Source organism: Caloenas nicobarica, chromosome 13 (genome assembly GCF_036013445.1).
Source record: "Caloenas nicobarica isolate bCalNic1 chromosome 13, bCalNic1.hap1, whole genome shotgun sequence".
Lineage (NCBI taxonomy): Eukaryota > Metazoa > Chordata > Aves > Columbiformes > Columbidae > Caloenas > Caloenas nicobarica.
The window spans coordinates 7536182-7561409 of record NC_088257.1 but is presented as its reverse complement, the minus strand read 5'-3'; the positions used below and the strand labels follow the sequence as shown (position 1 = coordinate 7561409).

General features: G+C 56.5%; 2 protein-coding genes across 6 annotated transcripts in view; both read right to left on the bottom strand.

The window, feature by feature from the left end:
• Positions 1-9549, bottom strand: part of FLT4 (fms related receptor tyrosine kinase 4) — a 59037-nt gene extending 49488 nt beyond the window's left edge. For all 4 annotated transcript variants that reach the window (XM_065643971.1, XM_065643973.1, XM_065643972.1 and 1 more), the window contains exon 1: positions 9352-9549. In XM_065643971.1, the coding sequence (XP_065500043.1) occupies positions 9352-9409 (58 nt within the window). In that variant the 5' untranslated portion in view covers positions 9410-9549. The remainder of the gene's footprint in view (positions 1-9351) is intronic.
• A 4339-nt stretch (positions 9550-13888) lies between these two features.
• Positions 13889-19834, bottom strand: LOC135993940 (zinc-binding protein A33-like). Of its 2 annotated transcripts, none has more exons than XM_065644159.1 (7): positions 19776-19834; positions 18914-19188; positions 18275-18370; positions 16342-16575; positions 15935-15954; positions 15081-15196; positions 13889-14977 (listed from the first exon to the last, which is right to left on the bottom strand). In XM_065644159.1, exons 2-7 carry the CDS (start codon positions 19184-19186, stop codon positions 14433-14435), a joined length of 1284 nt encoding a protein of 427 aa, XP_065500231.1. In that variant the 5' UTR covers positions 19187-19188; positions 19776-19834; the 3' UTR covers positions 13889-14432. The 2 variants fall into 2 exon arrangements, with proteins under 2 accessions (XP_065500231.1, XP_065500232.1); XM_065644160.1 differs by lacking the exon at positions 19776-19834 and adding an exon at positions 19285-19729.
• Between the last annotated feature and the right edge of the window lie 5394 nt (positions 19835-25228).

The following is a 25228-nucleotide window of genomic DNA, read 5'->3' as shown; positions in this document are numbered from 1 at the left end:
CCCAGTGGTGGGCATCATGTCTTGGGATGAGCACAATTCTGGTGTGACCAGTGTCATTGGAAAGTTTCCTGACCCTACAACACAGGAGGTTTGGGGACATCAAAACCCATGCTTACGTGTTCAAACTGGGGATATTAAGCTACCATCCATGCCTTCTGGTTGCCTCCATTAGTCCTTGTAGCACACGAGCAAGCAAATGTGGTAGATCTACTGGACCAAATAGCAAAATGCCACCACAACACTGTCACTCAAGGGGACACATACTGGGGTCTGAGCCTGTTTGCCCAGAACAGGGCAGTATGGGGTACGCTGTGGTTCCCCTTCACTTGTGCACGGGGACATCACAGCACAGATTGGAGATGAAGGCCAGGGTAAGCCCTGCTCCCATCCCAGCACCAGCAGTACCATCAGAGCTAGCACTTAGAGGAGCCCAGGGCCTCCTGAGCCTGATAGCTTGGCAACAACTATGCAACAACTAAGAAACTAAATGAGGAGTCATCAGGCCCAGACGTAAGCTACATTAGCTAAATTGCTTTACAAAGGCATCGGTGGGTAATTCTGTTTGCAGGCAAGGTGGTTGCTTCTCCCATGTCTCATTCCAGCACAAGGACCACACACTGCCCACGCAGTGGCGCAGGGATTTGCTTGTTGTGAATGCACACACATCCCACGGGAGCATCCTGCACCACAGCTGGCCACCACGCTTTTGGGACACGCCGTTAAACTTCTGCCCTTTGCTTCCCAGGGGCCAGGCACTGCAGTGTGATGAAGGGATGATGGCCACTTAGACCGGATTACACCTCACTGGGGACTCTGCTCAGGCTGGGACAACCCAACGCGCAAGTGATGGATTTCTGTGGGCACTGGATGCCGTCACCTCCGCTGGATGCAATTTTGCTTCTGCCACCACTCTGAGCTGGCAGTTTCCAAATCTGAGTATAAACCACAATTCGTGCCCAACCTTCTTGCCTTAGCAAATATCAAGATTTACTGTTGTCCATGGAAACTATTGACTTGACCCTTACTTTTGTCAGTATTTATTTTTTTAGGTCACTATATTTAACATTAATCTCAGCACACGCCAGTAATTCAGAAATGGGGGAACAACAGTCACAGATAGAGGGCCAAGCCCAGAGCTGAGCCTGGCAGCACACACATGTGTCCGTGCAGACATGTACACACATCCCCCAGCCAACAGGGGACCTTTCACACACAGGGAAAATGATGGAGGGTTTTCCAGGCTCTGCAACGCAGCCCTGTGCTTTTTGTAGATTTTTGGGAGGAATACATGAAACCAGCAAATATTTTATAGACTTCTTTGCTGCATGAAGGGTCCATGTGCCTCTGTAACTCAGACAGCTGACAGAGGACCCCAAAACCCTCTGTGGGTCTCCTGGGTCTCATGAACTTGCAGACAGAACTTCACAAACTTGTGGAACCACTACCCAACTTGGTGCACCTGGCTGGCACTGCGGGGTCTGCCAAGCTGCACAAAGCTGTGCCAGCAGCCGGAACGGTACACCCACTGGTGGGACGGGTGCTTGCATCCCCTGAAAGGAAGGGGACGGTGACCCAGGCAGGAGGCCTGGCTGCCATGCGTGCTGCTCGGTGGCCAGTGCTGACTGCTCAGGAAAGCCATCATGAGCTTGGAAATTCTTTATAAGCTGCTCATGTGACACAATTACCCAGGGGCCAGATCCTGAAGCCCTTTTTTCTCTCTTTGCTCAGACCAGTCTCCACTGAAGTCATTGAGACATTTGCCTAAATACAACTGAAGGACTTCAGGATTTGGCCCAGTAATAAAAACTTCCTTCCTTTGTCTGCTGCTCATTCCACATGATCCCACTGCCTCCCAGCCTCCTCCTGGCCACGTCTCCCGAGACTGGGGCCATCAGTTGTTTTGGTTGATGCTGTTCTTTCATTTTACCCTCTGCCGGACTGTGCCTGTCCCCTGGCACAGCTGCCACAATGGAAGGAGCCAGGGTGGCCAGTGAGGAAGAGGATGGATTGGGGGGTGAAATGCAACCTGGCAGAGGGGCATTGCCAGTCCTGGGGACGTGCACAGGTGCAGACACTGCGTGGGTTGGGAGCTGTCTCTGCCATCACCTGGGGACCTCCCCAAAGACAGCTCCTTCAGCATCAGATTGAGGATGGGATGGAGTGTCTCCAAAAAAGCCTTTCTCCCCCCGCTGACCATAGAGCAAGTGCCTTACGCTACACACTAAAGTTCTGTGTGATGGGGACTGGGTGAGATGACTCCTGCCCAGGAAGGTACAGCAGGAAGTTAATTCACCTCGCTGCAAAGGCGACTGTGTGTCACACTAGGAAGTGACACCATAAGAAACACGCGTAATTTTAAACAAATAACTTGTAATATGAATTTTCCTGTTTTTTCTGTCTCCGAATAGCCAGGAGGAGACCAAACCCTGTTATCCCCCGTGGGTACCCCAACCCCAGCATGGTCATTTGAAACGTGCACTGAGGTTTGGGGCAGGAACTCCTGCTTCCTTGCCATGTCCACCAGTTCAGCACGCACCTGTGGCACTGATAGAGCAGTAAACAAACACGAATACAGCAATTCCCTTTGTACCAGTCTCCCTGCCTCTGCTGCTTTATGACAGAAAGCAAACACAAAGGAGTTTGAACGTAGCTGAAATGAGAAGCTTTCGGTCCTGAGCTACCAGAATAGCTTGATGACCTAAACTCCAATCCTGCAACTCACGGATACTAAGTTGGTGACCTGGTCGTACAGCAGATTGCTCAGAGCACAGAAACAACCCATGAGAGTTCCTGCTGAGGTCTTCAGTCTTGCAAGGAGAGTTTTAATATTGCTCAGACAAAACTGAAATGGTTGGACATGCACCTTGGAGCACACAGCTCTAACCAGCCCAGGGAACACAAGATTCCCTGAGCAGCAGAGGACCGGTGATCTCAGGGCTGTGAGGCTGTAGCACAGCCTTTGCATCCCAACATAAAGCATAGTGCATTGCACAGAGTAAAACTGAGTGTCCAGTGTACAGTCCAGTGGTAAGGGCTGCCTTGCTTAGGGCTTGCTCTTTAAAAAATACAGTCTCGCCATACATTCTGCCCTTTTTAAATACATTAATTGCCATGGAAACAATGCTCTTATTGGTATGGGAGCAGTCTGGTGGCCTCCACACATGCAAGATAAAAAAAAAAAAATCTATGGATATATTGAAATATAGGCTGTATTTCAGGACCTTTTGTGGTTTTGGGGCTGGTCACCATAGGCACATATATGAGAATGGCTCAGACACTAGCAAGATGCCATCTTCTATGGAGAGAAAGCTGGGGACAATAAACCGTGAAGTAACATCCCTTTTGCAGTGTTTATCTGCTCCGTCAGAGCATCCTGGTATGGGAGTGAGTGCCAGTACTGATGTGTGTGCTGGTCATCACTCCCAGCTCCTGCTGATGTGTCCCAGTCCCGGCTGCCCTTCACATCCTCACTGCCAGCGAGTGGAAAGCCTCGCCTGGTCTCAAACCTTGGTGGGGCAGCTTTGTTCCATGCCTCCCCACTCCCCATCCACAGCCCTTTCCACCAGCTCACATGCCTCACCAGAAGAAAGAAAAAAATGCCAGCGTAATATATATATGCGCCATAGTTTCTTGGCCTTAAGAGTCTTTTAAATAGTACTGAGGGGGTTTGTACACAAACCAGCACAAAGGGAAGGGCTGCCAGTGCCCTTCCCGCGGCCACCCCCAAAAACCCGGTGCAAAGGGCAGCCCCAGCTGCCTGGCAATCCCCTCCCGGCAAAGAGGAGCGCTGCCCCGTTCCCTGCCATGCCGCCCATCATAAAGGGGTCCCTGAGCTGTTATCAGGCAGTGACAGTTTCCGCCATCAGATTCCTCCTGTCCGTCAGGAAAGCTAAATAAGGAACGTCGTTCAGGCGGCTGCAGGAAGAGGGGAAATGCAGGGACATCCGGCCCAGCTGCCAATTTTTCCTTTCCCATGAACCACCGCTGACCTTCGCCAAGGGAGAACCTGGACACCCAGCCTGGCATTGGCACCGCTTGTCTTGGCTTAACCCTTCCCCAGGGGGCTGCCCCGGCCCCCGGAGCCTGCCCAGGTGGGTGGCTTTGCCATGCCGTGCAGTGACACTGCGGTGGGATGGCACATGGGTGCTGTGCCACTGGCACCAGCACGGCAGAGCGAGGTGGCAGGACTCAGTGCACTGGCTGGCGTTCACCCAGACAAGTGGAGCTGCAGCCAGGAGAAGGCTTAACCCCTCTGTGCCCACACACCGGTGGGTGGCTGCACCTCGCAGGGCAGCAACGGGCCCCGAAAGCATCACTGAGCTACTCTGAGCGCTTCCTACTCTGCATGCGCTGAGACTGGGGAGCAGGGTTGAGCTTATCCTCTCACTAAGCGCTCTGCAACTGGATCTGGGCTTTTCCAGGCTCTGCTGAGAGTTGTAACCAACAGCGGACTGGCCACTGCAGACAGGTAAAATCTTTCCTCCTCTTTCTCTCTGCTCGCTCCAGAGCTCTGCCCATTGGTAATGGGGGATAAAGACCAAGAGGGTCAGCAACCTGCTCAGCCCTTTCTCGTGGTCCTTCCTGGGAACAGCCCCAGGGTCGCCGCTGCCTCTCACTGCATAGAAGCAGAGCAGCTGCCTGGTTCTTACATGCTCAAAGAAGAGGAGACCACAGCTCTTGCCTTTCCCCACCACCCCGTTCTCTGCTTCCCCAGTCTGGAGTATTTTCCTGACCTCCGAAACCGATCCTCCCTCATTAGCACATGACATCTGTCCCACAGCACCTCCAGGTTTGGCCCGCAAAGCCTGCGCTGGAGATCCTCACCATGGAAGGAGGGGGCAGAAAAGCAGCAAGAAAAACAGTTCACACGTGGGAGAAGTTGTAAGGTGAAATATAAGTCACTGGCTGAAACCTGTTTCTGCTACCTCAGCAGGGAAATGACTCCAGGAGAGACTCCCCGCTTAATATCCTTAGCGTATAAAACTTAGTGGGAGTTTCGCCACTGGCTGCCATGGGGCCAGGTTTTCACCCTCCTTTTGCTCAACTTGCACCTAGAGATGGAGCGATTTGCCCATGGCCACTCAACAAAACGAGTGGTCGCGCTGGGCTCAAGGCCTCACGCCTCCTTGCCAAGTTGACCACAGGCCACCTCCACTTCCACTATTTTGCGTTAATAATGAGGCACCACAGATAGGCAATAATACTGTGTGCTGAAAACATCACAACTATTTTGACCAGAGAGAAAAAGCCCCCCTGGGACCCGGCTAACCCTCCCTTTTAACAACATGAAACAAGAAACAAAGGTCTGGGATAGCCAGAGGCAATAAAAACCCTGGAATTAATTTAACTAGTCACTAGATGCCAGTGCAGCTGCAGTAGTGTTTCTTTTCCTAATGAAGGACAAAAGATAATTCCAGCTCTAGCCCAGAGCAAGGCTCAGCTCTGGCATCCCCAGCAGACATTGGCACACACCAGACAGGTTGCTGTCCCCCCCCATGGCACCCAGCTGGCATGGGACCCTCTCAGGGCCAAATGCCCAGCTCCCCGCTGCCCCTTGCCCGGGTGGAGATTTGCAGGAGCTGCCTGGGGCAGGTCACAGTGAAACATGGTGCTGAGCACCTCTGGCTCACAGTCCACAGTAGGAAAGGGGACCTTCAGCTTTAACTAACCACCTGTGGATTTTTTTCCTTGCAAACCCACATATCTTCCCGTGCACAACTGCCTTTGGACCCAGGCAAAGGTCTAACACCCACAAGGCCCCGTGGTGATGAGCTCCACCACTGCACAGTGGCGTGCAACAATCCACAACCCCCTGCCACGCTCTGCATCCTCCCAGCACGGGAACCCCCCAGGAACTGCCTTCTCCAGCCGAGCTGTGATTTTGCAGCCCTCGGTCACAATGCCCCAGCCCGTCTTCCCCAGCGGAAGAGCCCTGCGACGTTTAGTCATTCCTCACACGGAAACCACCACAACCGCTGCTCCTCCGCTGCAGGTCCCCATCCCAGCGCAGCCTGCGGCGTCCGGCTATCGCAGGGCTTTCTGCTTCCCCCCACACCTGCAGGACCCCTCGGGATCCCCACCACCTCGGGCTTACTGCAGCTTTCCCCCATCACTGGGTTTAAATACACAGACTCTACCCAAAACGGGGCTGAGGGAGCCCCCTAGCCTGCCCCCATTGCTTGGGGCTGTTGCAGTACAGCAGGCGGAATGCAAAGATGCCACGATCATTTGAAAACGCCTCTGCTGCATCTGCTTAAGTGGTTGAGGAGAAGGTGGGTGAGATGGGCACTGTCTCCAAGGCCCACAGTGCTCCCCAGAGCTGCTGAGAGCTGGGCAGGGGCCCATCAAGAACCAACTTCACCTCAGCAGCCGCTCTGCAAAGCGACCTCCTCCGCTCCACGGATGCCCTGTACAGCATCGGAGAAACTGCTGCCTGGCCACGGTCCCCTCCTGCCGCCGTTCCCGTGGGATCCCGCTCTCCCTTTCGCTCTCCAGGAACTGCCCCGGGACGCCGGGAACAGCCGGTTCCCGACTGGGAGCACCTGCCCTTCCCACGCCTGCCCTGGAAAACACCGCAGCAACACGGGGCCAAGGGACACCCTGGGGACAGCGATCCCACACAGAGCAAGCCTGCAGGAGAAAGGCAGCGGAGTCGGGTGGGACATGCTGGAGGAAACCCCCTCCCGCCCGGCCTGCGCTGGCTGGGGACATTGTGCTGCCGGGGGAGCGTCCCCCCGAACGACATGTCAAATTGAGCTTAGCAACAAACTGTTTGTGCAGGCAGTAAGCCACGGGCTTGTGTGCCCAAGCTGAATCCCAGGGTGGTAGATGCAGCCCATTCATGTGAAGTTGTCCCCAGGCAGACGGTGGGGCACAAGGTGGGGGGCTGCCCCCACCCTGGCAGCCCCCGGGGACCATGGGCTGCATCCCTCCCATCGCCCACCTCCTCCTCGGAGGCCCTGGCTCTACCTCATCACTAACAAGTGACTGGGTTAAGCCAGAATGGGGTTTGTTGTGCACTCGCAGGCTTTTGCATGAAAGGGTGTTGCTGAATTGGGCCACATTTATTACTTGCAATAAAGCAACTGCTTCAATTCCCCAGCTGCAAAGGCGAATGTTGCTGCTGGCATGATCAGTGCGGGGCTGTTCAAGCACCCGGCCAGGGAGGTCTGTCTGATCTTAGAGGAGGGCAGGCAGTGGCAGCCAACGTAATCGGCTCAGGTCCTACACAAGCACAGACCCTTCCCTCACACAAAGCACATGTGCTCTTGAAAGCAGCAAGCTGGAGTCCCCAGGGGGATCATTTGGCTGTGAGGTGGTCAGTGCTGCTCTGCACCCAGAGCGTGGTGGCTCAGGGAGCGCATGCTCTCGTCGCCACCCACAAAGGGTTAAATCAAGATGCCCTGGGATGCTGGGGCTGAACCTCCACCTTCTCCCCTCATTTCACAGCCTGCAAAGGGCAGCTCTCCACCTCCATCCTGGGAGCACTGCGGAGCTGGGACGTAGGGAGAGCCTGCACACTCTTACACACGGCATCCCGTCTTAGTGCTGAGGCATTTAACCAGGTACCGGCGTGCAGAACAAGCAAGACACAGAGCCAGAACAGACCTTTCATGATTCTGAGATGAGTATTTCACCCTTCCCAGGTTGAAGAACCTCACACCCCCTTCCAAGGGGAGCAAACATTTACACACAGTTGGGATTATAGTTAATGAGGAATTTGTGGGTCCTTTACACACAGACAAATTGGTCTCGTGTAGAATGGAAGAAGAGGAAGCAAATCGCCAGAGTACGATCCCCCAGATGAGCTCCACATTGCCCTTCATCGCTGCACTTATCAGGCAGTGCTGGAGAGCTTCAAAGCTCAGCACATCCCCGCGCTGACGAGACCCACACATCACGCAGCCGTGCTGGCCAGAGCCTCCCAGGCACAGCTCCCTGCACCTCCAGGAGATGAAAGAACCCGAGAACAGCTACATGATGCTTTGCAAATTGCTAACAAGAGAGCTTCGAACAGCTGTAGCTCCCGCTGCGATGCCACCAGCAGCAGGTTGCTTTCTGCCCTGCCTCCTGGAGCTCCCCCTGAGCTCTGGCAGCTCAGTGGGTCCTTCAGCCCCATGGCACCAGAGCCCCATCAGCAGCACTTTGGGCAGAGCGGATTGACAGTGCTGCTGCTGGTGATGCTGTCCATACTGCACCTCCATGGCCAGACCTGCAGCCCTCCCGTGAGCTCACTTCAACGATGGCAGCAAATCCTGCCGATGACAGTGAGTCACTGAGCTGAGGCTACAGAAAATTCTATTTATGCTCCCAAAATTCATCTCCCCACGTTGCAAGCTTCCAGCATTACTAACTTTCTGTCAGTCTCACTCTGACCTGGGCTGTAAATGCTTTACCTGTGCAAGCAGGAGCTTCCCTGGGGGAAGTGGGGCCGGTGCCCCATCCCCACTGCCCTAGCAGCACCCACCCAGCTCTGCTCTGCCCCACAGTCTCTGCTCTCTGGAAGTGCATTGCAGCCCCATCTCTGCCATGGCCCCTCATGGCCAAGGGGTTCAACTCACTGCCCAACAGCCTTTTGCCCCAGAAACACTATGGGGAGGAAAAGCCATTTCACCAGGACCTGCCTTGGGTGACTTCCCAGGCAGACCAGAGCTGCCAGCGACTGGCTGGGAGAGGCAGGCTGGACGGCATCGCAGGGACCACCGCCTGCTCACGCCTTCCTCCCCAGTGCGCTGCCCAGTGCTCACAAATTAATGACTGTCTGCATGAAAAAATAAATAAACAGAGCAGCGAACCAGCCTTCAATCTGTCCCTCCCAGGCAGGCACTTCCCTGCACAGAGAAATTCCTCCTACAAGAGCCCAATACCATTTCTCCCGGCTTGCAGCGAGCACACCCGTGGCACGGGCATGCTGTGGGCTCCCCAGGACCCCAGACCCTGCAGGGACGGCAGCAGGGTCCTCCCGTCCTGTCCCCTCGTTGCAGGGACACTGTCACAGCCGTCGGGGACACCCGGGCGGGCACCGCGGCGTGTCCCCGTCGGGGATAGAGGACCCCAGGGTGGGCTGTGCCGGGCTTGGCAGACGCCGCGACGGGCTGTGTCGGTCCCCGTCGGGGATTGAGGACCTCGGGCCGCGGAGCGCTGGTCTTCGTCGGGGATGGGGGACCCCGGAGCGGGGAGCGCCGGAGCACGGCACGTCCCTGTCCGGGATGAGGGACACCGCGGCGGCCAGTGCGGGGTCGGGGGAACATGCGGGCGGCAGCGCCCGGTCCGTCCCGCCGGAGCAGCCCCATCCCCAGCGCGCCCGCAGGTGCGGGGCGGACGGCAGAGCGGTCAGCCCGCAGCGCTCACCTGCCTCCGAGACAAAGCCGAGCCAGAGCCAGAGGGACAGGGTGCAAACTCTCTTCATCTCCGGGGCTGCGGGCAGGTCCGTGCGGGGCGGCGCGGAGCGATGCGGAGCGGAACGCCCCGCTCCCGAGCTCTGCTCCCGCCGCGCCCCAGCTGCGGCGGCGGGCGGGGAGCACCGGGGCCGCTTCCTTTTCCTCCGCCCGCCCGGGCCGCCCGCCGCCCTTCGCCGAACCCGCGGGGCGCCGGGCGGGCGGTGGGGCGGGGCGGGCCGGGCCGGGGCGGGGCGGCGGGCGGGGCGGGGGGGCGCACCTGCGGCTCCGGGCACCGGTGGGGTGTCTGTCTGCACCCCCGCACCTACGTGGGTGTCTGCATCCCCATGCACCTGTGTGCATGGGTGTCCCACACCTGCGTGCATGGTGTGCATCATCCCCGCAGCTGGGTGCAGGGGTGTGCCCCACCTGTGTGCATGGGTGTGCATCATCCCTGCCCCACGTGCACAGGAGCACCCTCACACCTGTGTGCATACTCATGTGAGCACACAGCCTGCACGCCTGTGTGCAGTTCTGTACCTCCCACCTGCATCTGTGTGCGTGCACATCACCCCTGTGTGCAAATGCCCTGCGTACACACCCTGACCTCTGGGACCAGAAGGAATGCACACAAATACCCTCTCGCACTGGTGTGCACACACGTCATGTGAACATACCCATCTCACATCTGCCTGCACATGCACCTTCATGCCTGCATGCCCCCCCCAGCCCATACCTCACACCTGTATGCACACACTCAGGCACACAGTCCTGCACACACTCCCTGCAGCCCCGCTTCTCCTGCACCCCCCGGGCACACAAAGAAGCACATGCACTTCCTCAACCTGCGTGCACACACTTGCACACCTACTCATTTGGGGTAGCACTAGGGGCCCCCATTCATGCCCTCCACCCATGCACACTGCCAGCAGTGTGAAGCTGCCACATTGCCCCTGAGTATCGTTACACGTAGCACACCCCCCGCTCTGGCAGGTGTACACCAAAACTGATGCACACGACCGCGACGCTGGCAGCAGGACAGTGCCGGTGCTGCTCCACGCATGCCAGTGGTGCTGCTCCCACACCGCTGCCACCGCCAGCGACAGCAGCTCCCGCTCGGTGCCAACCCACTGTGAAGACGCTGCAGATGGAGGTGGTGGCAGAGCTTTGGGAGAGCGGCGGCTCAGTGGGCACAGCCCGGCCGGCTGCCTGCGCACCCGAGGAGCGCTGAACAGATAAATTAACACAGCCCCACACTGCACCCCGGGGGTTTATTAATTATGCATGCTGGCAGACAGCGAAGAGCCAGCTTGAATGAAAACCATGTGCTCATGGCTTCGAAAAGACATGAAAACTTCTTGTGCGCTCAAGTGCTCTCATTGCCAAACCCGTGGAAGAAATCACCCTGCCCCTCTCAGAGCCGGCAGAAGGGCTCAAAGCCATGTAAGTTATTTTACTCAACTCCCCTGGGCCCAATTAGTGAGTTTTTAACCCTGAGAATGCCAGCTGCATTGCTCTTCAGCACACTCATCTTGGACCACGTCCTTCCTCGATGCAGAAGGAACAGAAAGTGATGGTGTCCTTCCATCCCAGGTGGATGCTCAAACCCCTGCAACTTTCTGGAGGGAGATTTTTAAAACTTGCCATGATGACGGGGTGATGAGGCAGAGCTGGGGACCACACAGAGGGGCAGCATGGCACAGTGCCACGGGGAGCTGAGATTGTGCCAGGGGCCATGACCAGAGATGGGGCAGCTGTGGAGCTCTCCGCCATGGCAGTGTAGCTGTGCTGGGGACCACTGTGAGCATCCAGGGTCATCACGCACCTGAGATGAGCGGCGAGGTGGTGAGATGCGAACAGTGATGGGGGGATGAATCACACCGCACTGCTGAGATGCTGGACAAAATGCACAGCCCGAGGGCTGCCTGGAGAGGCTGAGCGCGAGAAGAGCAGAGGGTCTGCCCTCGGCTTGTGGGGAACGGGATCCCCTGGCACTCCAAAAATCAAGGGAACTTGGCATCATCCATCCATTGCAGTCCAAATGTGGCACCGTGCAGGTGGTGGTGGCCGGGACCAGCCCGTCCATGCTGCCATCTAATGGCAGGACACCGGGGACGACTCGCCCCACGACAACGGGGAATTTTCCATCACAAACACAGGGTGACTGTGGGACTGATGGGACCTTTCCATTGTTTCCGCCCTGGGAAACAAAAGGATCTTATTTTAAAATCCTGTCCCTCTTCCAGCGCGTGGGGGGACCCGAGGAAGCAAAGGCTTCCCCAAAGCACAGAAAAGACACAGACACGTCGCAGTGGGAGGGCAGGGCAGGAGCTGCAGGACAATGCACAGCCCCAGGCACACTATGGGAAAAGCACGCTGGGGTGGCTCCGAGAACACCCATGGATAAAATGACAAGGTAACCCGCAGGGAAAGTACAGCTTGGTCCTGGGAGCAGGTGGCGAGAACAGCCCTGTGATGGTAGAGCCTGGGTGCTGGAGCAGAGACGGGCTCTCCCATCCCCATCCTCTCCTGCCTGAACCCAGGGCCACGCCCAGCTGGTAACTGCAATCACACCATACCTGTGGTTTCTACTCTGCATTTATCAGTGAAATGCATTTTCCAGACAGCATTTAACAGCAGCAGTATTTCCTTGCCTGGCTAACACTGCATGTACGGCAGCTCGGAGCAGCTTTTTCCTCACTCACAGGAGCTGCCGTACATGCTGCAGGCAGGGGCTCTGCTGCCCCAGCCTTCCTGCCACAGCCCTTCCCCACAGACAGCGCCAGGTGAGGACATTATACCCCAAAACGCGGCTCTGCCTGGGAGCGGCGCACCACAGCCACCCCACACAGCCTGGCGAGGAGGAAGGATGTGCTTCCTCGCGAGCTTGCTCAGCCCAGGGATTTGGGATAAGCAGATTTCACCACTCTCCAGCTCTGCCTTTGGCAAGGGGAAGGTGTAGGAGGTGGTGGCGATGGCACTGGCACACGTGGCAGCAAAACGCCAGCAGCTCGTGCCGCTGCGGCGGCCCCCGCGGCACACGGCAGCGGGAGCTGGCAGCGCCGGAGCCTGGCTGTGCTCGCTGCCTGCCAGCGCCTGGCAGATCCGCTCCCCATCACACCTCAGGGACAGCTGCCTGCTGCTGCCCAGCCTTATTTGCCTGCGGTTTCAGAGCAGGTCAGGGAGGCAATGGGTTTCAGGCCCCCTGCTGTGATCAAACCAGCCTGACCTTCCTGCAGAGGCTGCCAGCCCTGGCAGAGCGGGTTACAGCCCCGCTCATAGCAGCATTTCCAAGCCAACAGCTCTTTTTTCTGCACTCTTTATTTCAGCTGAGGGGCAGCGAGAGGACACGGCAGGAGCCAGCAGAGGAGGCCAAGTCTATCCCAGGGGCTCAGCAGGGAAGGGGCAGAACTCACCAGCTAAAGCCCAGCTGGGGACCCCTGGGGACCATCCTCCCCTCCGGCTGACCACAAAGTCCTCTCCTGCCCTGGCACAGGCATTTGACAACCCCAAAACTGGGTGCTACAGCAAATCCCAGCTCTGGCACGCTGCAGTGGTGCTGCACCATAAGGGAGAATGCCCTTCATGGATCCATGGGAGGACAAGGTCCCCGGTCCTGCCCCCACTGTGCAGGGGGATGACCAGTGAAGGACTTGCTTTGGTAAGTGTCCCTGTGCCCAGCTGCGGCAGCTGGAAAGCCCTTGTGCCTGGCCCTTTCCATGGCCCAGAAAGCTGAGCCTCCAGAGATGGAATTCACAGGTTCCAGCCAGCACCAGGGGCTACACGAGATCAGGGCAGCTCCAGCCTCTGCTTTGACCCGGAGTGGATTTGAGTGGAATAAACACAATGATCTCACCCACCCCAGCACTACCATCCTCCCTCCCACCTGTGGCCCCCACCAGCCCAGCCCTGACCCACCCCAGCACCTCCAGACTCAAAAGTGGGGCCAAGCAAGCTGGGGAATGCGGCCGCACCCCCCCGGCATGACCTGCAGCAGCCTAATCCACTCCACTTGGTCCTCCAGGAGCCCCAAGCTGCCCTCCTGCAGGGAGGGTGCTACCGGGGGGGGGCTGATGGACAAAGGGCTGTGCTGGCACCGCCTGCTCCCAGCAGCACAGGCTGCCAAGGCTTTCGTGGAATTGTCCAGAAACAGGACTTGGCATTTTTCACATACACAAATCCTTAAGAGCCAAGCAGGGCAGAGGAGACTGAATCTTAAAACCCAGGAAGGGGTACAAGACAACCCCCCTCAGCCCCACCTTGTTGCCAAACAGCCTGATACAGGGGGTAAACTGCAAAAGCCCAAGAGCCCCTGCAAGATGTGCAGGGAGCACTCCAAGGGAAAGGCTGAGCAAAAGCGGTGACTTCATAGCTCCTGTGCTGCAGGGAGAAGGGAGCCAGGGCTGGAGCAGGGGCTGGGGGGGCTGCTCTGTGCCCCCAGGCTGTGCTACACCCCAGTAGAGTAGATGCCACCCAGCTCACAAGACATGAGCAGGTCCAGCAGGCACCAGTCTTTCTAATGAGCTTTAATGGTGATTAAGCAGAGGGGAGGCAGCTGCAGTCCCTGGGCTGCGGTGGGTCCCACACCATGCACCGAGCTCCCTCTGCCGCTGGCCTGGGCGCAGGGCCTGTCCCCATGAAGCAATTTGAGCAGAGAAAGCCCATTGTGGGGACACAGAGTCAAGTGTCACCTGATGGTGATCAGGGATGGCTGTCCTCCTCCACAGGGTGTACGGGCAGGAACAAGGAGGAACAGGAGGTGCAAGGAGTCCACGGCCACCTCTGCTGCGGTCATGGAACCATGCAATGGTGGAAGGTTGTTCTTCAAGGGGTGCCAGGCACCTCTGGCAATGCAGTGCAGCAACCACAGCCCATGGGACAGACAAAAGAGGGCAGATGGGAGTTGGGAAGAGATTCATCCCCCTCCTTCCTCCCAAAACTGAAACCAGAACAGCCCCTCCAACACCCAACAGGTCCATGTGTGCAGAACTGGCCTCCAGCACGGCCCCAGGCAGCCAGGCTGGTGTCCCCAAAGCACGCCACTTCCCCCGTCCCTCACAGGGCCAGGTGGCAGAGGCGCATGGGCTCCACATTGACCCTCCCATCGCTGAAGCAGGTGCTGAAGAAGGGGCAGTATCTCTCCGCAGAGACCTGGTGGAAGGTGAAGAGGTGGGACATGTCCCCAGCATCAAAGAAGGTGACAGTGCCCTCCTGGCAGTCCAGCAAGACCCCGACTTTCCAGGGTGGGCGGCGGGGAGTAAGGCGCACCCATGGGGTGGCAGTGGCCCAGTACTCCGTCCTGTTCCGCAGGCGAAGTGTCCAGTAGCCGTTCTCGGGGCACAGCTTGACTTTCGCTGCCCGGTCCACAGACTTGGCGGCCACCCCCAGGTCCCACTTGGTTTTCCTGCCCACCCAGACCTCCCAGTAGTGCCGGCCGCTGTCGAAGGTCTGTGCGCCGAGAACGTTGACGCACTGAAGGAAGCGCCGGGGGCTGATGGGGACAGGCTGGGCCCGATTCCTCTCTGTCACTGCTGTCAGGTCTCTGGAGAAGACCAAGTTGGGGTGGGCTGACTCAGGGTCAAAGGTGAGTGGGGCAGGAGCTGTGGAGATACCAAGCACGGCATTTTACTGGTTGTATCTTCCCTGTGCAGAGCATCCCCAGCCACCATCCAGCACATCCATCCCTCACACAGATCTGCTCACCGGGACAGATGGACTGCAGCATCCGTCTCCAGAAGATGTACTGCAAGGGGCCACTGTGGCTATCCCTGTAGTGCTGCAGGTTGAAGGCAGGCTGGGTCTCAACGCGCACCACGGGCCTGGGGCAGAGAGAGCAGCGCAGGAAGAGTGCGGTCAGGACTGCAGCACACTGCTGCATGTGATGGATTTGGTAAAGATGGGACACAAACCTCTCCAATGGCTGCTTGCTCCCCCTGATGTGGTGCTACCGCCAGCACAAGGAGCTCGGGGCAGAGGTGTTGCAGACTGAGACAGATCCAGCGGCACCGTTCATAGAGCAGTGACTCATGGCAGAGCAGCACCCAGCACACCCCAACAGGACTCCCCCATGGGTGAACAGGCCAGGCCTGCACCCCACTGCAGACCCCAGGGAGGCAGGGGACAGGGACATGCTCCCCTGTGGCAGTTCTGGCCCTCAGCTACTCACAGCCTCAGACAAACCAGCACCTCAGGGTCAGTTTTGTAGGCCCACAAGTTGCAAGAAGCCAAGAAAGGGCAAGGAGAAGGCAAAGCACCCAAAGTCTGTGGCATCAGCCTTGCTCCTGCTTGCAGCACGCATGACCCTTGCACCCATCCCAAACCAGCACATCTCCTCCACCTGCTCTTGCAGCCCAGACATCTCAACACACATGCTCCCTGGGGACAGCATCCAACACATGCTGGGGACCAGCCCCCACCTCTCACAGCACCAGCAGCTCACTGAGCAATTTGTCATGCTTTTAAAACTTGAGGTAAGATCCCTTTCCTATGTGGTCCCAGCCAGGGACAGAGATAAGCTCCTGAAAAGGGAATCAGCTTCTTTCATGCCAGACACGTACCTGATATCCAGGCTCTCCACCTGCAGTGAGGAGCAGAGAGAATTAGCAGTCACTATCTGTAATTCATGCAGCTGCACAAATAAGCTCCCTGTCCTGCCTCCTGCTGTCACGAAGCACTGAGAGAGGAAAGCAACCTGCCAGGACCCCCCACCCTGGGGGAAGCTGCCTGGGGACCACGGCCAAGGCAATTTCACAGGGGCTGCAGAGAAGGAGGAAGGCTCCTGAGACCCACCACCTCCGAGAGATCACCACAACTAAAGCCTCCAGACTCCAAGTGTAGATAATCCAGAGGGCTGGCACTGAGAGTGACTTTCAGGTAGAGTCTGGTGCTGTCATTTAGGACCCTCCCCATCCCAAATCCTGAAACACCCCTCAGCCTCCTGCCAGGGTCAGCCAAGGATGCTCACCTCCAGCAACGACACTTCTTCCATCTTGCTCAGGGTCTGCTCTATGCGCTCCATGTCCCTCTGCAGCACCGACATCCCCTCCTCCAGCCGGAGGACATCCCTGTGCAGCTGTGCCAGCGACTGCTCTTCCTTTTCGCCCAGCTCTGCCAGCACAGCTCTCTCCTCCTCCTCCAGGATCTGATGAAGGCGGGCAAACTCTGCCCGGATCTTTAAGTTCAGCTCCCCAGACACCTTCTGAGCAGAGGGAAAAGGCAGAAGATGAGTCTGGCAGTTAAAACACACAAGTAAGTGCACAGGATGGCTGGGCCCGTTACTCTGCTTACAGAGTTTTGGAAATTGGAGAGTCTCAGATATACTCACAAATTTTTGTATGGAGAACAGGACACAAGGACAACTTTCAAGGCTGCAGAGCCAAAGAGGTGTGTGTGGGGGGGAAGCTCTACTGATGGCTTGGTCACCTTAACTAGAAATCCCTGCACAGCCACAGCAGGAGCCCACAGCCCTCTCCCACACCACCAGGAATTTGCTTGTGTGCCTGACTGGAGCTCTTGTACTTTTCTGGAGCCGCAGACTCAGCTGTTCAGGTTAGTTAGGATTTATTTCACATTGTGCCAGACCCCAGGCAGAGCTGCCTGACACTGGTAACTTGCTCTTTTTCTTTGACGCCTCCGTCTCTCAGGGTTCCTGTTTGTATGGGAGAGACAGGGGAGCTGCGCAAACTTATCTCTGTAGTTAAGGCTGATAAAATCCCATTCAGCTCTTTTCAGAGGTCACTTTTTTCCAGTTGTTTAGTCAGCCAGCCAACCTTGTGGTGCCCTCACTGCCATCCTGCCTGTTTACAAGAGACAGCCGATGACGTTTTATTTTCCCAATCTTTAAGCTTTTAATATCAAAGTGCAACCTTGGCCCTCCTTGTTTTCTTGAGAAGCGCTTCCTGAAACGCACATCCCTTTGTACCAGCAGGAAACTCATCTCCCCCAGAGTCCATCTGAAGCTTCACCAGCCAGCATGTCACCCCAGCCCCCTCGGCTCTAGCAGGTGCTGACACACCACAACCACAGAGGATGTGCACGGCCTCCTCCTTCAGACCAGCAATTCGCTCCTTTGCTCTTGAAACACCTCTTAGTCAGTTCTTCCACTGCAATGGGACATCAGGTGCACGTGCATATTTGCTAACACTTTTTCATTAACCTCAAAATTCTATTCCAAATCTGGCAGTATGAAATACAGCACAGGCAGGGGGGATCAGAGACACCGGTCAGAAGGTGGGCTCCCATCAGTTTTGTCTCGCCTCTGACCTACTTGTGTTTTCCTTAAAGCCTTCCTTGGCTTTTAATATTTCTACATCACTCAAGAAGGAAGTGTAGTCGGCCTGTGGCTGTTCTTGCTTCATTCAGTGACAAGCAGGCAGTGCTGCCACTCGAGCCCATAGAGAGCACTCGGGCTCCTCAAATCATCCCAGAGCTTCAAAGTGAATCCAAACACAGTCCTAGTGACAAAGCCACTGCTCCCTGCAGCACCAATACTGCTGCTCACCCAGCTCCTGCAGCTTTGCTGCCACCCCTCCAGACACACAAGGTGATTTTGGAGCTTCCAAGAATTAACCCTCTCCCAAAGTGACAGTGCTGTGGGGTCAGAACAGGCTGCTCAGCTGGCAGCTCTCACCACTCACCCTGTCCCTGCTCTGCTGCATCAACACACCTTGTAAACACTGCATAAAGGAGTGCTTAATGCCCCCTCTCAAAACCTCCACTGAATATTCAGTAGTGATGGGCTTTGGCACACATGTAGAGGAGTTTGTTCAGATCTCTACATAGCCATTAGTCTAGCTCTTTACAGGAAGCTGAGCTAAATCTCAGCTGAAGCGATACACAGATCCTTTATGAACATTAACCCTGATGCTGTACAAAAAGCCGCTATCACAGGGCATTACCGTCAGGCCACAGATATCTTCCTGCACCGCATGCTTCCTCTGTAAGAAGTTCTCCATCTCCTTTTGACGAGCTTGCAAAGCATCTTCCAGGTGCTTCTGCAGGAATGAGGAAAAGAAGGCAAGGAGACAATTTCACTACTCTGCTGTGATGCAGGAGCAATCCCAATTCCTGATGCCAGCATTAGAGGGTGGCTGCAACAGGATTTCTTATAAAGGCAGTAAGGAGAAGAATGCACCTGATACACAGGCTTGAGAACTATAATTGTGTGCGCAAAATGAAACAAATCTATTTTTGAGACTGGGATCTCCAGCCTGGCATATCTTTGCAGAAGGTTTAACCCCTGCATGCCGTTAACTAACTTGTGCGTGGCCTGGCGCCTCATGCAGCACACCCAGCACAAGCAGCCTGCGCTCCTGGCTGCGTGGGGAAACAAATGCCAGAAAAGAAAGCGTGCAAAAGACAGACACTTAGAAGGAAACAGGGAGAGGGAATGAATCAGGAAGAGACGCAGGTGGCATTGCAGGAGGGTCAGGTGAAGCACACCCAGGGCTGTGGGAGGAGGGTGCACTGGGCTTGCACTGGCTGCACAGGGCTCACACAGCTCCCAACCCCTTCTCCCCCAGCCAGAAGCCCCTCACCTGCATCTTGTGCCGGTGCTCCGGAGAGCTGCAGCGCCGCACCTTCTCCACCAGCCCTGACAGCAGGTAGTGGGTGCGGAACGCCCGGCCGGGGAACTCGCGGCGGCACTGGGGGCAGGAGGGGACGCGGGTGCAGCTGTCCCAGTAGCCCTGGATGCAGGCCTTGCAGAAGTGGTGCATGCAGTCCAGCATGACGGGCTCCCTGAAGAGGTCGCAGCAGATGGCACATGTCAGCTCCTCCCGCAGGCTCCGGTCCTGGCTCCTGCCGGCCATCCCTGCTGGCACACGGGTCCCACACTGAGTCTCCTGCCACTCCCATTGCCAAGTCCCTTCCCCTCCGGGCTAGGGCAGACTTCTACCCCTCCTCACACCGGGCTCTGCTGGGCGCTCCGGGGCACGGTCTGGTTACCAGAGCGCGGGCAGGAGGCACAGGACCTGCCCAGGTGCCAGCCCTGGAAAGCCCCAAACGGTGGGAACCGCGGTGAAGCTCCAGCAAAGGGTCAGCCCCTTTGCAAACAACAACTTTCTGTTTCCCATCGCTTCAGCAAAACTAATCAGTGTTCAACAGGGCCCGGCCGTGTGTCCTTCACAGGGCCCCAGGGCAGCAAACAGCCGCCCCACAGCTCCGGGAGCCCTGGGCTGAACCCCAGAGCCCGGCGGCACCGCGTGCTGCAGCCCCCCCGGCTGCGGGGGGCCCAGCCCCGCGCTGGGGAGGGCGCGCTGCACCCCCCGGGCCCAAGCCTTGAGCTGCGCACCCGGGCCTGCACCGCGCACCCCTGGGCACAGCCCCGGCCACCCCGGGGGTCCCGCCCGTCCCTTCGATCCCCCCGCGCTACCACCCCCGCACCCCCCAGACACGCACCGCGCCGCTCGGGGCCTCCCGACTTTGAGCCTCCGCCCCGCCCACGGACTGACGGCCGCCTCGACCAATCGCCGCGTGGATGCACGGCCCGCCCGTCCGCTCATTGGACGGAAGCTGCGGCCGGGGGGCTGGGCGGGGTTCCGGCATGTGATGAGGTCACGTGTGCGCGGGCTGAGCTTGGCGGGGCGTCGCGCGCCGCCCGTGGGCGGGCGCGTGCTGGGGAGCGCGTGGAGCGCGGAGCTGCGTTGAATTGCGTTGAATTGCATTGAATTGCGTTGAATTGCATGGCATGGCATGGCATGGCATGGCATTGCACAGCTCTGCACTGCATTGCATGGCACGGCACTGGACGGCACCGCGCTGCACAGCATCATGTTGCGCTACCTTGCACTGCAGGGCATTGCATGGTGCCGTCCCTGTACTGCTGGGCTCCTGCACTGCCCTGCTGCTGCATTCAGCAACGACAGCCTGGGAGTGTGCCCCAGGGAAATACGTTCCTCGTTCTTCCCCAGTTTTCCTTCACCAGAGGTCTGATGCTTGCAGGAACTGAGCCAGCTCTCTGGGTCACCAGACCTTCAGAGAGCGAAAATCAGACCAATGCTTCAGGGTCAGAGCTTCAGGTTTTGTCCAGTAATCACAAGGGCTGCGGGCTTGTTAGCAGAAGAAAGAAGGATTTTCATCCTTATGTGGTCACCTGATGGGCCCTTGGACGTTGTGGGAAGCGGCAAACACTGGTGGACATGTGGGAAAAATCACAAGAGCTTTCAATACTGGATGTAAAAGCAAATAAAACCAACAGGAGTGGGAGCACAGGGACAAGCAAGAGTTGCACATGCCATCTACCTCCTAAACACTGTTGGAATCAGGGCATCCCCTCAAAAAAGCAATGTGCCAGACACTCTCCATCTACTGCCCTCCTCTTGCTTCTGCTTTTCTGCACCCTTCTGCTCCAGTCCCTGTGGGGGCAGTGGGACAGGAATGCTCAGCCCCCGCCCTCGCCGAGCGCTGGGGGACAAGAAGCACTTGCTGGGCAGGAAGCCTTTCCAACAAGCTGAACCTGTTCCTGTTGCTGCCCTTTTCCCCTCTCCACTGCACGACTCAATGCGATCCTCCTGGGAATGTCACTAGGATGGTGGCACCAGGACCTAGGAATGACACAGGGATCTGGGGATAACCGAGCAATCTCCGCTTAGCTGTGACTTAATGCAGCAAAACCTCATTCCCCACAATTACAGAGTTTTGTACTCCCAGTCGGCTGGATCTCTCTGTGCAAATGGGCCGGGGTTGCTGGGAGCAGTGACGGCTGCCAGCCCGCGCAGCAGCCGCTGTGCAGTGGGGAACGCCCGCGCAGCAGGACAGCGGCTGCTGTTACGTGTCATCCTCCTGCCATGCGACAGCAATCCCTGAGAAATAGCTGCCTTTGAACTGGCGGATTTTGAATGGGAGATGAATCATCTGCCTCGGTGCATCCTTTTGAGAGGGCAGTAGCTTCATCATCCATGTCCAGCCTCTGATCTCCTGGCTTTGCCACCGTTTCTCCAGGAAGCATTATAGACTATGCATAGACACACACATACCAGCAGATAAGATGCCCAGCCCACGATGCGCAACCCGGTGTGAGCCAGGGTGCAGCTCCCTGGCCTGTTGCAGCTTGCAGCGCCATGGTCCATTATTGGTGTGACTCTGCACAGAGGTAAAAGCATGAATAATTACTTTTCTGCAGAGATCTGGAATGTGCTGTGGAAGGTTATGTTCCCCCAGCAGCTCAAGCTATCAGTCCTGGGAGATGTCCCTGTGAATCAGCATCTGTGCTGTGTTCGGAGAGCTCATCCCTTCCCGCTGGGCTGGTGACAGAGCCCAGGGAGGTGACATCCCCCGGCCTGCACCTCCCTGCATGTGGAGGCAGCTGCAGGCCTGTTGTTTGGAGAAGGTGAGTCCCTCTGTAGCCATATAACTGAAGCTTCACCCTTAAACAGCAGAATTTGGAATTGTTCAGCTGATGGTGAGCTCCCCAGTCAGCTCCCCTTAGCCCCAGCAGGACCCTGGTTCTGGGCGCTCTGTGCAGTGTGAGCAGCAGCATCATCCCCCGCTGCAGTGCTGGGCTGGGGCTGCACCAGAGGACACGCTGCCTCTGGGGCTGGCACGGGGCTGCAGGACGCTGCTCTCACAGGAGCGATGCTCTGTGCCAGGGCACGGCACTGCCACCAGGGTCCAGGCACCCAAGGGAGTCCAGTACCACTGATGTCTTGACTCAGTTTTCTCCAGCAAATGATACTCTCCCCAATAACTCTCCTTGCTGCCAACAAGACCAAGAAAAATTACTTATCTCCATCTTTGCAGGTTTGAGCTGCAAACACAGGTTTGGGAGCCAAAGAAGGAGCGACACCATTTTATCATGTGCTGCACAAATCCATCAATCCCAGCAGAAAGTTCTAATACATGCAGGGATGTCCTTGTCACAGCCATTTAACTCTCTGGGACATCAACTATGAGGTTTAAAGCTAACCACGAGTGGCAGCCATTTCCCAATGAACACGTCTGCCATCTGCGGATTGAAAACACACGCCCAAGCGTCCCCTGGTCTCGAATTCTTGTTTAAGTGCTCCTGGCATCTCCCTCCTTTCAGCACTCGCTTCAGTTGGCAATCTAATGTTTTTCTTTCTTTTTTTAGCATGTTCCTCTTGGGAGGCTCCAAGCTCTGGGCTGGGACCTGAGAACGCCGTGTTTTGGAGAGCTTGATGCACTGGGGAGATGAAGGATAACGTGGATCAGGAAGGGTCTGGATGAAAGCTCATGGATTGGGTCCAAACCTCTTTGTGGTTCTCCACCCCCTGCAGTAAACACATATTCTTGGAGACGGGTGTCATGGCATGGTTTGGCCTTACAGAAAGAGGAGGATGAAGTGGGGAGCGCTATGGGTCTGAAGGGCTTAACTGGGCTCCCAGCGATACTCGAGTGGAAGGGGCAGAAACTGCTGATCCGCAGTATCAGTCCCTTGTGTTGGCTCTCCAAACGCAGACAGAAAAGCTCAACAGGGCTTGAGGAGCTTTGCATTTTGATTTCCCTTTTTCCCTTTGTTCCGAGGACTTGATTCCTCTGGATCCCTCTGTCCCCCATGGCTCTGCCTGAGGGGTGTCCGGTTGTGCGGCAGAGGGTTAATTGGGGCTGGAGCACTGGCGTCCTGCAATAGGGAGGTGCTGGGCAGCCCCTCCGTGGGTGACTCTGGTCTGGGCTTCCCTGCACCCACCGGCCCGTTCCCTGCAGAGTGGAAACCTGGAGGCAGGGGGTCCTCCACACACGGACATCGGGCCGAGATGGTGGTTTTGGTGTGGCTGTAAGGGAACAAAGAGCAGCAGCACTTGGCAATTCCCAGCTCAGCTGCCCTCTGGGGTTTGAAAGCCCACGTGTGGGAGTTTGTTTTAAACACAGTCGAAAGACTTATCAGTCCTATCCTCTGTCCTTGCCCTGGGATGCTTCAGCAGTCCTTATTTCCACATTTCGGGCACTGAGCCGAATTAAATCTGGTCTTTTCCACATGCTGCCCCAGACAAGCCTCAGGGGAAGGGCTCCATGGGGGTGAGGATGAGGCAGCCTGGAGCCAGCCCTTCCCACTGCCCATGGCATCCCTGGTGGGGTGGGAGCATGGTGGAAATCTCCCGACTCCTGACATCCCCAAAAGCATCTTGCAACCCAGGAGACTCCACTTCGGTGGGCTCCTGCCAGCTCTCTCCTGCACTGAGACCAGAAGGCAGGAAGAAGTGGGAAGGGAAAATAGCAAACAGAAAGGAAAAAAGTGAAAGAAGAAGGGATGAGGTGAATCAAGGTAACAGCTGGATCACCGTTAATGAACATTACGCATCCCTCCATGACCTCAGCTGCAGGGACATGTTTTAAAGCTCTCAGTTAGAAAAGTGAGCAGGAAATGAAGCAATGCTCTGAGATATGATATCTTCGCATAAGGAGGAGGGTGACCAAAGGGTATGCCATTATTTGCCAATATTTTCTTCCCAGGCCCAAATGACAGTGCTGTTTTGCTGACACCAGAGCCTTGTGCTCAGAAAGCATCCAGCTGGTCTCAAGTACCCCCATGAACCAGCAAGCACGTTCCAGATGAGAGCCGGGTGGAGATGGTGAGAGGTGTTGAGCAGGTTCAAAACAACCCAAACATGAAAGGACCCAGGTCAAGTAAGGCCAGTGGTCTAAAGGTTTATGTCACTTTCTTCCTCCTGTGTGCAGGAGCTTTTGGAAAAGGGTTGGGGACCAGCTTGGACAAATCCAGCTCCTACTACGTGGAGGGAGTTTGCGCAGTGGGACTGGGGCTCTTCTGAGCCTGTGGGTGCTGCACGGCTCTGGGGGCACCGGGCTTGTGGGAAGGTTTAACCCACAGCCCACTGTTGATTCCATATAGGAAACAGGTCCTGGAGCAGGCACAGGAGGAGCAACACTGCTTAATCACGGCTTTTGTTTTTCTCAGGGATGCTCAAATAGCTAATTTCCTAGGGATCAGATTCACATGGCTGCTGAACTTCTCAGCACTGTCTCCCTCCCCAGGACTCCTCGTGTAAACCATCACGAGCCATGCTGCCAGGTGGTCTGACATGCCAGGATGTGAGATTCCCCATGCCATCCATGCGGGCAGCCAGGAATCCACGTTTGCATTCCACCAGCCTCCTTCAGATCCCCACACCCAGGCGCCAAAACCAGGAGATTTCTGCAAATATTAACATTTCTGGCTGCCGCTTGTTTGCCTGTTCATTGTGAGCGATGCATGAAACCCTTCTGATATTATACACACAGCACAGGGCTTGGTCAAAACAGCTTTGTTCTCTCAGCCTTCGCCACAATGCATCATGATTCGGCTCCCTAGCCAGCCCATTACCTGGTCCCCAGGTGAAGGATGCCCTGTGATGCACTTGGATGCCCGGTTCATGGTGAGGCTGCAAAGCTTTCATAGATGTGTCAAGCTGCCTCTGCAGGGCCTGAAGTATGTGGATTTTTTTTTTATTTGAGGTTTCTGACCTCAGCTCTGTACGGCAGGGATGTGGGAATGGTCTTCATGAGCTCACTCAAAACTGGGCTGGATAGGCTTGGCTGCTCAAGGTACTTGAGTTTTTTGTGGGTTATCATCCATATTCTGTGGTCAGGGCACAGTAACCATGAAATCCAGCCCTGTGGCCGCATCACATCCCCAGGTTGCTTTCACCTGGCTGGTCTGAGGCTGTTTGCTGTATTCATTACTCGCATTAAAGATGCCCACAGACCCCAGTTCTCTGCAGCACCCCCAAATGTCACGTGAAAATCTTCAATCTGTTCAGTGCAGACGGAGAGAATTCATCTACCTTCAAAAGCCAAGGGGTGTTTCTGTAGAAGACCCTGCAAGAAGAACAAAATCTCTCAGTGCAGCATTTTCTGCAAAGCACAGGTTACTGGGCAAAAATGTTGTCCCTTGCTAT

Excerpts from the sequence above, each read along its gene's own strand:
- LOC135993940 (XM_065644159.1), bottom strand. The coding sequence starts at position 19,186 with ATGGCCGGCAGGAGCCAGGACCGGAGCCTGCGGGAGGAGCTGACATGT. Across the intron at positions 18,371-18,913 it reads AGCACCGGCACAAGATGCAG|AAGCACCTGGAAGATGCTTT; the intron begins GTGAGGGGCTTC and ends TCATTCCTGCAG. Across the intron at positions 15,197-15,934 it reads GTGGAGAGCCTGGATATCAG|GCCCGTGGTGCGCGTTGAGA; the intron begins GTACGTGTCTGG and ends TCTCTGCCCCAG.